General features: G+C 40.1%; 1 protein-coding gene across 3 annotated transcripts in view; it reads right to left on the bottom strand.

The window, feature by feature from the left end:
• Positions 1 to 14,929, bottom strand: part of focad (focadhesin) — a 195,467-nt gene that overhangs the window by 153,628 nt on the left and 26,910 nt on the right. For 2 of the 3 annotated variants that reach the window (XR_009655645.1, XM_060934188.1), the window contains exons 2-3: positions 11,774 to 11,858; positions 7,000 to 7,074 (exon numbers count right to left, since the gene is read on the bottom strand). Coding sequence is in view for 2 of the 3 variants with exons in the window: in XM_060934188.1 (XP_060790171.1) it covers positions 7,000 to 7,074; positions 11,774 to 11,833 (135 nt within the window). In the remaining variant the exon portion in view is untranslated. The remainder of the gene's footprint in view (positions 1 to 6,999; positions 7,075 to 11,773; positions 11,859 to 14,929) is intronic. The other variant, XM_060934197.1, reaches the window with a different exon arrangement.

The raw sequence follows: 14,929 nt of genomic DNA, 5'->3' as shown, positions 1-14,929 counted from the left end.
TTTTTGTACCGTCATCAGCAGCCTGGGTCTGGCAACCGAAGGTTCCCAACCACGCAGTGGATTGTGGGATGTGTGAAAGGGGCGAATAAGTTTTTGTTCACCACTAACATTAGCTAACATCAGCTACCTGGCTAATTAAATACACGCTATTTCACTAGCAGTTATCACAGGTAGACACTGGTGCCATTTCTGTGTCCGACTCACAATTTACATAGTCAGTGTCTCAGTGATTTATTTGGCAAAATAATAAGACAAAATTGTTCTTAATAATCAAAACTGTCTAGTCACTCATTGACATTAGCAAACATTAGTAAGTAAGCTACAGTGGTGCTTGAAAGTTTGTGAACCCTTTAGAATTTTCTATATTTCTGCATAAATATGACCTAAAACATCAGATTTTCACACAAGTCCTAAAAGTAGATAAAGAGAACCCAGTTAAACAAATGAGACAAAAATATTATACTTGGTCATTTATTTATTGAGGGAAATGATCCAATATTACATATCTGTGAGTGGCAAAAGTATATGAACCTTTGCTTTCAGTATCTGATGTGATCCCCTTGTGCAGCAATAACTGCAACTAAATGTTTCCGGTAACTGTTGATCAGTCCTGCACACCGGCTTGGAGGAATTTTAGCCCATTCCTCCATACAGAACAGCTTCAACTCTGGGATGTTGGTGGGTTTCCTCACATGAACTGCTTGCTTTCAGGTCCTTCCACAACATTTCGATTGGATTAAGGTCAGGACTTTGACTTGGCCATTCCAGAACATTAACTTTATTCTTCTTTAACCATTCTTTGGTAGAACAACTTGTGTGCTTAGGGTCGTTGTCTTGCTGCATGACCCACCTTCTCTTGAGATTCAGTTCATGGACAGATGTCCTGACATTTTCCTTTAGAATTCGCTGGTATAATTCAGAATTCATTGTTCCATCAATGACAGCAAGCCATCCTGGCCCAGGCAGATGCAGCAAAACAGGCCCAAATCATGATACTACCACCATCACGTTTCACAGATGGGGGAGGTTCTTATGCTGGAATGCAGTGTTTTCCTTTCTCCAAACATAACACTTCTCATTTAAACCAAAAAGTTCTATTTTGGTCTCATCCGTCCACAAAACATTTTTCCAATAGCTTTCTGGCTTGTCCACGTGATCTTTAGCAAACTGCAGATGAGCAGCAATGTTCTTTTTGGAGAGCAGTGGCTTTCTCCTTGCAACCCTGCCATGCACACCATTGTTGTTCAGTGTTCTCCTAATGGTGGACTCATGAATATTAGCCAATGTGAGAGAGGCCTTCAGTTGCTTAGGAGTTACCCTGGGGTCCTTTGTGACCTCGCTGACGATTACACGCTTTGCTCTTGGAGTGATCTTTGTTGGTTGACCACTCCTGGGGAGGGTAACAGTGGTCTTGAATTTCCTCCATTTGTACACAATCTGTCTGACTGTGGATTGGTGGAGCTCAAACTCTTTACAGATGGTTTTGGAACCTTTTCCAGCCTGATGAGCATCAACAACGCTTTTTCTGAGGTCCTCAGAAATCTCCTTTGTTCGGGCCATGAGTCATCGGCATCGCAGTCTTGGAAGACCATGGATTTCTTGTGCCTGGAGTTAGGTTTTCGCGCAGAGTCTGCTGTGGCTGAGAAGACCAATCCGTGAGAAGCAGACTCAGCTGCAGATGTCACATGCATAGATCGGTTCTGTTGATGTTGGTGGTGTCCTGTTGTTGCTTCCTCCTTGTCCTCTTTGCTTCCTGGTGATGAGCCAGGGTGGTTTCATATTCTAGCAGCCCGCTGAGGAGTGCCTGCTGCCACTGAAGGCGGTCCTGAGGTGCATTTTCCCAAGTGACAGGGCTGATGTTGAAGCACTTGAGGTCTTGCTTACAAACGTCCTTGTAGTGAAGCTGGGGGCGGCCAGTTTGTCTCTTGCTAGATGACAGTTCCACATCGAGGATGTCCTTCGGGATTCGTCCATTGTCCATCCGCCAGACATGGCCCAGCCAGTGGAGACGTCGCTGCCTCAGAAGAGAGTACATGCTGGGAAGCTGTGCTCTCTCCAGGACTTCTGTGTTGGTGATCCTATCCCTCCAGATGATACCCAGTATACACCTCAGGCAGCGAAGGTGGAAGCTGTTTAGCCGCCGCTCTTGGTATGAGTATGGTGTCCAGGTTTCACTACCATACAGGAGTGTGCTGATGACACAGGCTCTGTACACCTGCACTTTTGTATGGACAGTGAGTTTTCCGTTGTCCCATACTCTCTCTGTGAGCTTCCCAAAGGTAGAGGCAGCCGTGATACACTTCCACAAACGTGTTGTGAAGATCAGACTTTGATAGATCCCTGTTCTTCAAAGGACATTAGACACTGGATGCTTATAAATTTCCTTCTGCTTAACTCTGACAAGACTGAAGTACTTGTGCTAGGACCACATACAGCTAGAAGTAAGTTTTCTGATTACACAGTAACTCTGGATGGCCTTTCTGTTTCTTCACGTGCAGCAGTAAAAGACCTCGGAATGATTATTGACCCCAGTCTTTCATTCGAAACTCACATTGATAACATCACCCGGATAGCTTTCTTTCATCTCAGAAATATTGCAAAGATAAGAAATTTAATGTCATTGCATGATGCAGAAAAACTAGTCCATGCTTTCGTTACCTCCAGGTTGGATTATTGTAATGCCTTACTGTCTGGATGTTCCAATAAGTGCATAAACAAGCTCCAGTTAGTTCAAAATGCCGCAGCAAGAGTCCTTACTAGAACTAGAAAATATGACCACATCACGCCTGTCTTATCCACACTGCATTGGCTCCCAATCAAATTTCGTATTGATTATAAAATACTACTATTGACCTTTAAAGCACTAAATGGTCTCGCACCACAGTACCTGAGTGAACTTCTGCTCCTCTATGACCCGCCACGCCTACTTAGATCAAAAGGTGCAGGCTATCTGCTGGTACCTCGTATAGTGAAGGCTACATCAGGGGGCAGAGCCTTTTCTTACAAAGCCCCACTGTTATGGAACAGCCTTCCAAGTAATGTTCGGGAATCAGACACAGTCTCAGCATTTAAGTCTAGGCTGAAAACATATCTGTTTAGTCAAGCCTTTTGTTAATGGTGTTTATGAGGTAAAGGAGTAGATCTGGAGGGTCCTCAGACATAGAGTGTTTTGGTAAACTGGGATGTATGGATGATGTCAGTCCCCACTCGCTTGCTCACTCGAGTTTGTTGACGGTGCAGTGGCTGGCTGCTTTATGTCCCGGGGCTCCCTCATGCCTGTGTTACCTTCTGGCTCTCTCCTTTTAGTTATGCTGTCATAGTTAGTTGCCGGAGTCCCTGCTTGTACTCGGTGCAATATGTATACTGTTCCTACTTATTCAGGTGACATTGGGCATACCTAACCACCTGTGTTTTCTTTCTCTCCCCCCCCCCACTCCAAATCTGTCCCTCTGAGTTACATGGAGTCAACAGGAAATCTTTTGGTGGAGACGGTGGGGACCTCGACTGGCTATCGTAGCCTGCAGGGAATCAGCCGTCAGACATTCTGTCGCATGTCCCAGACCCGGTGAAATGTAACTGAATTGTCTTGGCCAGGCCTAAGGGTCCCATCTGCATCTCATCATTGCTGAGGAGTGTGCTCCCATCACCCAATCAAGCATCCAGCCAGAGCAGGTCATGATATATTTTTTTACCATATTAACATGCCATTGTGTGTCATGCCTGATGTAAAGACTCTCGTCTCTGCGAGCCTACCACACAGATTTAATACTTGTCATTTTTAGGGCATACCTAACAACATGTTTTCTTTCTCCCCCCCCCCATCTGTCCCTCTGAGTTACATGTTGATCCTGGGATTGAGATGCTGGCCTCTTCTGCCCCTCGGACCTGCTTGATCCATCCTGGTGCCCTGTGTCTGGTCGGAGTTTTATCGCCCCACTCCTGTGAAGGACGGCCCCATGAGGACAGTTAAGGGTTATACCTGTTAAAACTGTTAATATTATAGTCAGGCTGTCTGTTGTTGCCCAAATGAGGATGGGTTCCCTTTTGAGTCTGGTTCCTCTCGAGGTTTCTTCCTCATGTCGTCTGAGGGAGTTTTTCCTTGCCACCGTCGCCACAGGCTTGCTCATTGGGGATAGATTGGGGATAAAATTAGCTCATGTTTTAAGTCGTTCAAATTCTGTAAAGCTGCTTTGCGACAATGTTTATTGTTAAAAGCGCTGTACAAATAAACTTGATTTGATTTGATTTTGATTCTTCAAATAAAACAGGGTGCCCACTCACACCTGATCGTCATCCCATTGATTGAAAACACCTGACTCTAATTTCACCTTCAAATTAACTGCTAATCCTAGAGGTTCACATAATTTTGCCACTCACAGATATGTAATATTGGATCATTTTCCTCAATAAACAAATGACCAAGTATAATATTTTTGTCTCATTTGTTTAACTGGGTTCTCTTTATCTACTTTTAGGACTTGTGTGAAAATCTGATGAAGTTTTAGGTCATATTTATGCAGAAATATCGAAAATTCTAAAGGGTTCACAAACTTTCAAGCACCACTGTAGCAATCTAAGCACATAGGTTCAGTTCTCCTCCAACCTCTAATCACTAAAAAGTGACAATTCTACAGAAGGGTCATTCCATGCCAAATCAACAAGAGGTTATGCTCGACCATCTCAGATTTCAATGAAATTTGGAGGGCTCAGAGATACTATTAAAAGAAGTTAATCCCCAAAATTTGAGCTTCCTATCTCCAATAGTTTCAGAGATACAGGCATTTGAATTTTTCGATTTTTTTGTTTTTTGCTCAAAACATACATATTTCAAAGTGCAATATAATCTTTATTATGCAAGATAGAAACCTGAAATTTTGCACAGAGAGACTCAATGTCTTGTACTACAAGCTTTAGAATTTCAATGGTCATTGTATATTGGATGGTGATTTTAACAAGGAAATTAAAAAGACAAATTTGCATTTTTTTCATTTTTAACTCATTCTGGAAGCTTGCCTGTGGCAGTAATGCTTAAACTAAGAATGTTATTCAAATCTACACAAAAATATCTACCAATTTCAGTTTTACCAAGTCTCCACTATTCCTAGTTTGTCTGTAATAGGGTTTTGAAATTCGCCGATTTCTAAAACATGCCATTTTCAGTAGCAAGAAATCTAATGTGGGATAGCAGTTAGGAACTTGTAAATTTTTTTCAGTAATCCCCAAGACCCATATTTTATATTTCCAAATTTTTGTTCTGTCTCTCTCAAGTATTTTTAAACTACAGGGGTTTAAAAAAATCCATTTTCACCAAATTCGAATTTTTGATATATTTTCATATAACTGATATTTGAGGGTTAATAAATGCTTCAATAAGGCTCAAGTAGGTTAGGAGACATGTTTCTTCCTCAATTTTAAATAAAATTTCAATTAACGCTCAGTATTAATTATTTGTAAATTGATTTTAATCTAAGACTGTGTAACATTAGCAATCAATGACCAGCTATTGTGTACCAGTCAACAGCCAGCCTTATCAATATCAACACAGCACAATAGGTGACCTTTGATACCAGAACAGGTGGCTCATATCTTATAGTTTTAGAGTCTGTAAACTGCATACTCGTTCAGATAACATTATATTGCTTGGATTATATTAAATACATTGTAATACAGAGCACTGAGAAAATTTATCCATGTTATTAACTGAATGTGTTTCTTTGCAAGGATTGGATATTTTGAATAGTTGACTAGGGAATTTAATTGTAGTTGCTTTCAATTTGAGATCAGTATAAATGAGTTTGTTCTTAGACATCTAGAAATGGCTGAGCTTCCTCCCTGTTCTATAGGAATTGGACTAAAGAAAGATTCTGACTGCCATAAACTAACATACAACATAAATTGTAAGTTAAGTGATTTATATGAAAAATGACTGACTTCTTTAGTTTTTATATATATATACTGAAAAATGTGAAATGTTCATATATTATTTAGCTTATTTCAAAATGATAATATTTTTAAAACCATATTTCTGTGACATGAACACAAGTAAAATGTTTCCTTATCTATACAAATCATTTAGTTGTATTTATCAGTCCTTAATCATCAATAAAATGGAAATAATATCAAAAATTTGAATTTGGAAAAAATTTATTTTTTTAAACACCTGTAGCTCAGAAATACTTGAGACACAGAACAAAAACTTGGAAATATAAAATATGGGTCTAGGAAATTACTGAAAAAAATTTACAAGTTCCTAACTGCTATCCCATATTGGAATCCATGCTACTGAAAATGGCATGTTTTAGAAATCGGCGAATTTCAAAACCCTATTACAGACAAACTAGGAATAGTGGAGACTTGGTAAAACTGAAATTGGTAGATATTTCTGTGTAGATTTGAATAACATTCTTAGTTTAAGTATTACTGCCACAGGCAAACTTCCAGAATGAATTAAAAATGCAAAAAAATGCAAATTTGTCTTTTTAATTTCCTTGTTAAAATCACCATCTAATATACAATGACCATTGAAATTCTAAGTTGAAGCTTGTAGTACAAGACATTGAGTCTCTCTGTGCAAAATTTTAGGTTTCTATCTTGCATAATAAAGATTATATTACACTTTGAAATATGTATGTTTTGAGCAAAATGCAAAAAAATCGAAAAATTCAAATGCCTGTATCTCTGAAACTGTTGGAGATAGGAAGCTCAAATTTTGGGGATTAACTTCTTTTAATAGTATCTCCGAGCCCTCCAAATTTCATTGAAATCTGAGATGGTCGAGCATAAATTTGTCAGATATTTGTTGATTTGGCATGGAATGACCCAGAACAGAAATCATTTTTTGAGTTCAGGGTTTTTTGCTTTTTTTTCAAGAACATAAAACCACTAAACAGATATATTTGTACAGATCAGCCTGAACTCCAAAGGATTTAATAACTTAAAAACATTTTATGAAGTTAAGACAACCTGAAAATATATTATTGTTGTTAGTGTAGAAGTCACCTGTGTACTGGACTCTGAGATCTTGTCCTTTTGGCCCTTCTCCTTCAGTACAGCAGTAACCAGACTCCGCACAGCCTACACACACACACCTCACTGTGATGCACCAAGGTTTATACAAAGTGATATACTTTCTTGTTCTTGCAGAATAATATATTTAGACCAGTAGTTCTACACTCAAAGGAATGTCAGTCTTTCAATTCCCAAAATTAAGGGATATGGAAACATGCTTTAATCTCATCCCTGCTGGTATTAGATCACTGTTCATAAACAATGAAATAATATTGTTGTTCGTGATGGGATTATTTATGATGGCGTAACGTGATTACTTAGCGATAACCGCACACCTCAAAGTGTTTATTCTGCTTATACCTCAGCAATTTCTCTCTTTATTAAAGATGGACACTTTTTTTTTTAATCCATTTAATGAAATCTTGCAGAACATCCACCAAACAAGTTTGTTATTATACCTCACATTATGGGTGTGTTCAAAACGGGGGAAATGCTGTCTAACATTTTCTAGACGATGTCCAACAAAACAGCGAGGCATAAAGGACCATTTGAAACTGATCACACTCTCGTTTCCTGTCTTCTAAAATGCTTTCAAACTGTCCCCAGTTAACGGTAACATCGATGTATCCTCAGTGTTGCCTATTACCCAGAAATCTGTGCGGCAGCTCCCTCAAGCAGCAGAAAAAAATTTGAAAAAAAAAGATGGGAGGCCAAACTTCACAGAAAAGTGATTTCATTTCACAATTATTGGCTAAAGGTGAAGTGAATATCTGTGAATAATACCCGAGATCATAGGCTTGGCTAGCAAGCCGTGCAGCCATGTTTTACACGCCAATTCTCAAAAAACACAACCATAAATCCCCAAACACGGCCTATAAATTTTATGCTACGTAACCCATACTCACCAAAATGTTGTCGTTTTGTGAAGTAATTTTGCGCATTTCTATGGACATTTTTGTCGACGGTCAGTGGTTTCCTGGGGCGTGCCCAGCGCGCGTGCTTTCCATATTATGGAAGTTAAATCAAGAAAATCAAATTTACCGCCAAAAATGTCCCATTCTTATTGGTCAGACTTTGAAAAGAGGCTTGAATGGAAGTAAAATACTACGAGTTCTGAGAGCTTCGCCGGCGAAGCTCAGCAGGTTTAGAATGAGTCGGTCATATACACTACCGTTCAAAAGTTTGGGGTCACCCAGACAATTTTGTGTTTTCCATGAAAAGTCACACTTTTATTTACCACCATAAGTTGTAAAATGAATAGAAAATATAGTCAAGACATTTTTCTGGCAATTTTGAGCATTTAATCGACTCCACAAATGTGATGCTCCAGAAACTCAGGTGAGGTTTACATTAGACCGTATCAGCGGATCATCAGATTAACGTTTTTAAAATGATTCGCGTGCACACAGCAACGCCAATACACGATTTGCGTGCACACAGCAACGCCAATACACGGATACGCTAATCACATGACTAATTAGACGGCACGCAAGTTGAAATGTGTCAGTGCGGCTCAGCGCTTCCTCCTCAGCAGCTGCGCTCCAAATCACTCCGCCCTGAACAGCGAGTGCCCTCTGGAGGGTGCGCACTCCGGCCCTGCGCAGCTCACAAAGCGCGCGAGTGAAGCGCACGAGCAGTGATTCGGGACTGAGCCGCTGTGTGTGTGATCCCAGTGCATATCGGGCATGCGCAAGTCACTCACCACTTGCAAGTGGAAGGATGGCAAGCCTAAAGACAATCATAACTACACAATGGGCAGTATTTGCATCTTACCATGAACAACATTAAGAATGACAAAGCAAAGCATTATATTCATACTTTTATACTCTTTAATGAAAAACAAAAAGGTGATACAAGGCGGAAACAATAGCAGGAAGTGAAGTCCGCGCCGTTTTTCAGCAGTCGCATCACATGACCAACGTGGCATGAACAACGCCAGCGAATCAGGAAGGTGGATGTCACAGTGACGTTGTCCAATGACGATGTCAGCTAGAGCTCAGCACTGCGTTTCCTCGTATCGCAATGTTTACACAGCACCGGATCAGATACGAACTGGGTTGAATACGTGGGCCCTGGCGGATTCAAGTTGTTCCGCCTGTGGAGTCGTTTCCCGGCGTTTTAATGTGAATGGACAGTGCATCCGCGACGAAAACGAGACGGATACGGTCTAATGTAAACACCACCTCAATCTGCTCAAAGGAAGGTCAGTTTTATAGCTTCTCTAAAGAGCTCAACTGTTTTCAGCTGTGCTAACATGATTGTACAAGGGTTTTCTAATCATCCATTAGCCTTCTGAGGCAATGAGCAAACACATTGTACCATTAGAACACTGGAGTGAGAGTTGCTGGAAATGGGCCTCTATACACCTATGGAGATATTGCACCAAAAACCACACATTTGCAGCTAGAATAGTCATTTACCACATTAGCAATGTATAGAGTGGATTTCTGATTAGTTTAAAGTGATCTTCATTGAAAAGAACAGTGCTTTTCTTTCAAAAATAAGGGCATTTCAAAGTGACCCCAAACTTTTGAATGGTAGTGTATTTACAGTAGATAAATATCTTTGCGAGTTTTTCATCGTACGAGCATGATAAACATATTGACAGAAACTTTATACTTTACACTTTCCTATGTGCTCACTGCTAAATAATATGATAGTTTTTAAATGACCTAAATTGGAAGAAACACATAAAACTTGTCACCTTCCTCAGTCACACCGGACTCGGTGTGCTGAGCGCCCACTTCCGCATTCATAAAAGACTGTTCCCACGGTAACGGCATGAACATTACTTTCACTCTCGACTGTTTTCTCTTTTGCCGAGATTTACATCATCTTAAATAGTACTTTCATAAACTGCCATTATAATTGAATTTTTGTATTGTTTACAGTCTTTACATTAATTTCCTTTCATTTGTAACTTAATTTCACTTATTTTTAACTCCTGTTTACTGCACTTTTTAACAGAATCAAAATGATTCCTAACATTTTGTGATGTAACATTTGCATTATGTATATTTCGTAAAATCAAAACTTGTTAAAGGTATCTATTATTTTCAGTTGTATGTATGTCATAATATTAAAAATCTTCAGAGTCGGCTGAATCTCATTTGTTATCTTTGTTGTTTATCGTAAAGATGTATTCTGTGTAATCGGACTCGATTACAGCAATTTGTATTTTGTTTTTTGTCTTCAGTGCACTAGAAGTTATAATTTAAGGTTTCTGCTTTTATTGTAGAAATTTGTAGAAGATTTGATTGATCATTACAGTGATTTGTAAAGTTCTGGTTAATGAATAAGAAACTAAATTTAAACTTTGTTCTAACATTTTATTAAGTTAATCAGTAAAATGTGTGTTAAATGCCTAATAAAATACAATTCACACTTAAAATTAATGCTTTCTTTCATTTCTTTTTGAGGCTCAATTGCAGCTCCAGAAGTCACCAAAAAAGATGAAATTTTCAAAATTTGCCCCCCCCCCAAATATTATACATATTATTATGTATAATAAATCACCAATATTCACTGAGCCTGAGGTGGATAATTCTTTTAGTCTAAATACACTTACGTATACTATTATCAATTTCTTTTTAAAACATTGTATTGTACAAAAAAATAAAAAATATTTCAGTCTTCAAAAGCAGCATGCAAATGTAATGCACGCAGAATTGCATCACATTAAATACTTTGTATTGAAATCAATAAAATAAAATCCCCATTCCACCTTCCCTTTGAATAATTTTAGACCAGACTTCGTAGCAACTTTAGTGCTTTTAGGAACAGCATTTTCTTTCATCATTTGTAATTCTTCCTCGCTTACTGTGACAAAGCGATTGGCCGCCATTTTGCCGAGTCGCTCGAGGTGATTATTGAGAAATAGTCCAGAATTTCTTGACCAATCAGCGTGCAATTTTCTATAATCACCTATGTGTTTCTACTAAATACAAATACACATTTGGGGGATTTTTTCACTTAGATTTTTGAAAACTTACCAAGAAATAAGCATAGTACTCTCTTATAACCCAGTTAAATTTCTTTGATGTGATTTATCTGTTGGCCAACTAGCTAACTCTTTGGTTTAGTTACACAGCGTGCAGGTGGTGTAGTGGTTAGCACTGTCACCTCACAGCAAGAAGGTTCTGGGTTCGAACCCAGCGGCTGACGATGGCCTTTCTGTGTGGAGTTTGCATGTTCTCCCCATGTCTGCGTGGGTTTCCTCCCACAGTCCAAAGATATGCAGGTTTGGTTAATTGGTGGCTCTAAATTGACCGTGAGTGTGAATGGTTGCTTGTGTGCCGGCTCTGCGATGAGCTGGCGACTTGTCCAGGGTGTACCCTGCCTCCCGACCCCGCACGGGATAAGCGGTTACAGATAAAACAAACAACAAACACAGTGTGCGGTCACGTTATCGTAAATGTGATCCTAAAAGGTCATTCAAAACGAACATCCTTCAGTCAGAAGACACCTTCAGTCGAAAGTCCTGCTTTGTGAGACACCTGTTTATTACAGCAGCGAGGCAACAAGGCAGCGACCTTCTGTTTCGAACACAGCCAATATCTGCTATAATCATAAGACAAACGGCTGGAACTATTGTGCGGGTCATGCTGTTTTAGAAAAATGCCACATGACAATCAAGAATTCAACAGTGCTGGGGTCTAAGTAGGTTTAACTCTTAACAGTTACTCGATTAAAGAATTAAAACAGATACAAAGACACATAGAAACATTTATAAACTGAAAAAGTTAAACAGCTTTTTTTTTTTTACCTGGGACTGAATGAAGGAGCTGGGAAACTCAAATCTCTTCTTTAAAGTTTCACTCGTCATCTCCAATCATTGTAGCCGGTCCCTGCTTCGGAGAAAAGAACGTCCAAGTATAAGAACACATTTCCATTTGTTTATTTAGAACTTCTTGTTTTTTTTCCAGGTTAGCTGATGCTGATACAAGAGCTGCAGAACTAATTGTGCACCAACAGACCCGAAACAACTGCTTTCTTTCACACTTGTGTGTGTCAGGAGAGAAAATAGAATAGAATACCTTTATTATCACTGCACAAATGTACAACGAAATTTAGTTCATCACAGGAGAGCAAAGCCGCTGCATTCATACGCGCCGCCACTCTTGGGCACTTCAGCCCAAGGCCGTCCTATATTAACCTAACCTGCATGTCTTTGGACTGTGGGGGGAAACCAGAGCACCCGGAGGAAACCCACGCGGACACGGGGAGAACATGCAAACTCCACACAGAAAGGCCCCCGTCAGCCACTGGGCTTGAACCCAGAACCTTCTTGCTGTGAGGCGACAGCGCTAACCACCACACCACCGTGCCGCCCACGGCCATTTTTAAAAAAATAAATAAATAAAAATTAAAAAATTCAAAAGAGGAACTTTATTAAACCTCCCATATACAGTACTGTGCAAAAATCGTAGGCACCGTATTTTTTTATACAAACTTTGTTATATTTTATGACTTCTACATTATCGAGTCAGTACAAAAACATTTTAGAGTCCAAACGTTCGTTTTCCAGCACAAAATTAAATGTTACAGAAAAAAAAAAAGTTTGTATCTGAGCAGCATATTACATAAGAGAGCACTTTTCAGATTAAAGAAGAAAACATAATGAAGGCTGCTGGGTTTTGGTGCAAAATGAAGAAGCGAGTGTGACAGTCAAAGTGTCCAGAAGAACTGTGGCTGCTTCTGTAAGATGCTCAGTAAAACCTACAGCTCACTTCCTTATCAAACTGCACTCACTGTACCTGAGACTACTATTTTTTATTAAAGCAAAGGGTTGTCGCACACCAAATATTGACTTTGTTTCATTTAAGACTGTATACTTCTCTTTATAGTATTTTTTAAATGCGGAAACATTTAATTTCATTATTTTTGAAGGGCTGAGAAAATAAAATAGGGCGGCACGGTGGTGTAGTGGTTAGCGCTGTCGCCTCACAGCAAGAAGGTCCGGGTTCGAGCCCCGGGGCCGGCGAGGGCCTTTCTGTGCAGAGTTTGCATGTTCTCCTCGTGTCCGCGTGGGTTTCCTCCGGGTGCTCCGGTTTCCCCCACAGCCCAAAGACATGCAGGTTAGGTTAACTGGTGACTCTAAATTGAGCGTAGGTGTGAATGTGAGTGTGAATGGTTGTCTGTGTCTATGTGTCAGCCCTGTGATGACCTGGTGACTTGTCCAGGGTGTACCCCGCCTTTCGCCCGTAGTCAGCTGGGATAGGCTCCAGCTTGCCTGCGACCCTTTATAACAGGATAAAGCGGCTAGAGATAATGAGATGAGATTTTTGAAGGCATCTTTGTTCTACAGTATTTCTTTGCATGTGTCTAAGACTTTTGTATATCAGGCTCGAAAAATGTAAAACAAAAGAAAACCCTTCACACACCCTGTTTAAACACCAGAAAGCTGAATATTAGCTGAAGCTCAGCCCAAGATAGTCGCAAGAGTTGGTTAAGTGCGAGTAAACGTGGCGCTCCAAACACTGCTTGCTAATCAGAGTAATTTGAGACGCTGCAAAATAAACGGGAGTCGCGTGAACAGAGCCACACTCAGGAGGAGGAAGCGGAGCATGTGTGTGGTTCTATCAATATTCAGATCATCCAGGAAGACCTGAAGGAGCCTTCAGGTGGTTTTGAAGTTCAGTGACTGTAAACTTCAGAGTACAATTAAAACAATATTACATTCAAAACCGTTGACGAATTCAATAACAATTACAAATGCAGATCAGTCGAAGTTGCGGCTGTTAAAGGAAGCGTCAGAAAGCTCACTCTCATTATCTGTAGCCGCTTTATCCTGTTCTACAGGGTCGCAGGCGAGCTGGAGCCTATCCCAGCTGACTACGGGCGAAAGGCGGGGTACACCCTGGACAAGTCGCCAGGTCATCACAGGGCTGACACATAGACACAGACAACCATTCACACTCACATTCACACCTACGGTCAATTTAGAGTCACCAGTTAACCTAACCTGCATGTCTTTGGACTGTGGGGGAAACCGGAGCACCTGGAGGAAACCCACGCGGACACGGGGAGAACATGCAAACTCTGCACAGAAAGGCCCTCGCCGGCCACGGTGCTCGAACCCGGACCTTCTTGCTGTGAGGCGACAGCGCTAACCACTACACCACCGTGCCGCTGCGTCAGAAAGCTAAAAAAGCAAAATCCACAGTATCCTTCGCTTTTCGTTTACGTGATCGTTTAAAGCACGTAAATGTGATTCACTGAGAAAAAGTAACACACTGTTCCGCACAACTGTATAAGAGCATGAGTAAAGCTTTTCTTGACCGATTTCAGCAACCAACAACTTAAAGAGGAAATAACACCCGACTGCTAAACAAACGCTTGGCCTGAGTTTAGTATTGGTGACAAAATATAATCCCAGGTGGACACCGGAAACGACCAGGCACTTGTGATTGGATCACCAGAGATCTACAGACGGGCAATTCCATGTAAATGTCAACCTCACCATGCAAAAATAAAGCAGCATGTAATACATCAAAACCACTCCCAGAGATCTCACCTAGGCCTGTATTTTACAGATGTGAATAAGTTGAACCAATTTGTAACCAACCTAATATGTCACTGTCAGTCTTTCTTTCTTATAATGTAAACCCCAAGCTAAAATCAACTTTGATCATGTACAATTCTATATTATTGCCACAAGCCACAGAAATGTATGCTAAAATCCACAAAACAGCAAAACAATAGCCATCCTAAATATTATTTAAGAACTTTGATAGTTTTAGCTGATAGAGAGTTTTTCAAAGGGTTATGGTGGTTAAATTGCTGATTTTCTAAACATATGCCATGTCTATTTCAGACACGTCACATCCATAACGGAATTTCGTCACATCCATAACGCTGACTTCTCCTTCCGAAACTCTGCATGAAATACAAAATATTTTAAACAAAGATTTTTTAATAT

The sequence above is a fragment of the Neoarius graeffei genome, chromosome 1 (genome assembly GCF_027579695.1).
Source record: "Neoarius graeffei isolate fNeoGra1 chromosome 1, fNeoGra1.pri, whole genome shotgun sequence".
NCBI classification, from domain to species: Eukaryota; Metazoa; Chordata; class Actinopteri; order Siluriformes; family Ariidae; genus Neoarius; species Neoarius graeffei.
The sequence above is the reverse complement of the archived record's forward strand: the minus strand, read 5'-3'. Positions and strand labels throughout refer to the sequence as shown.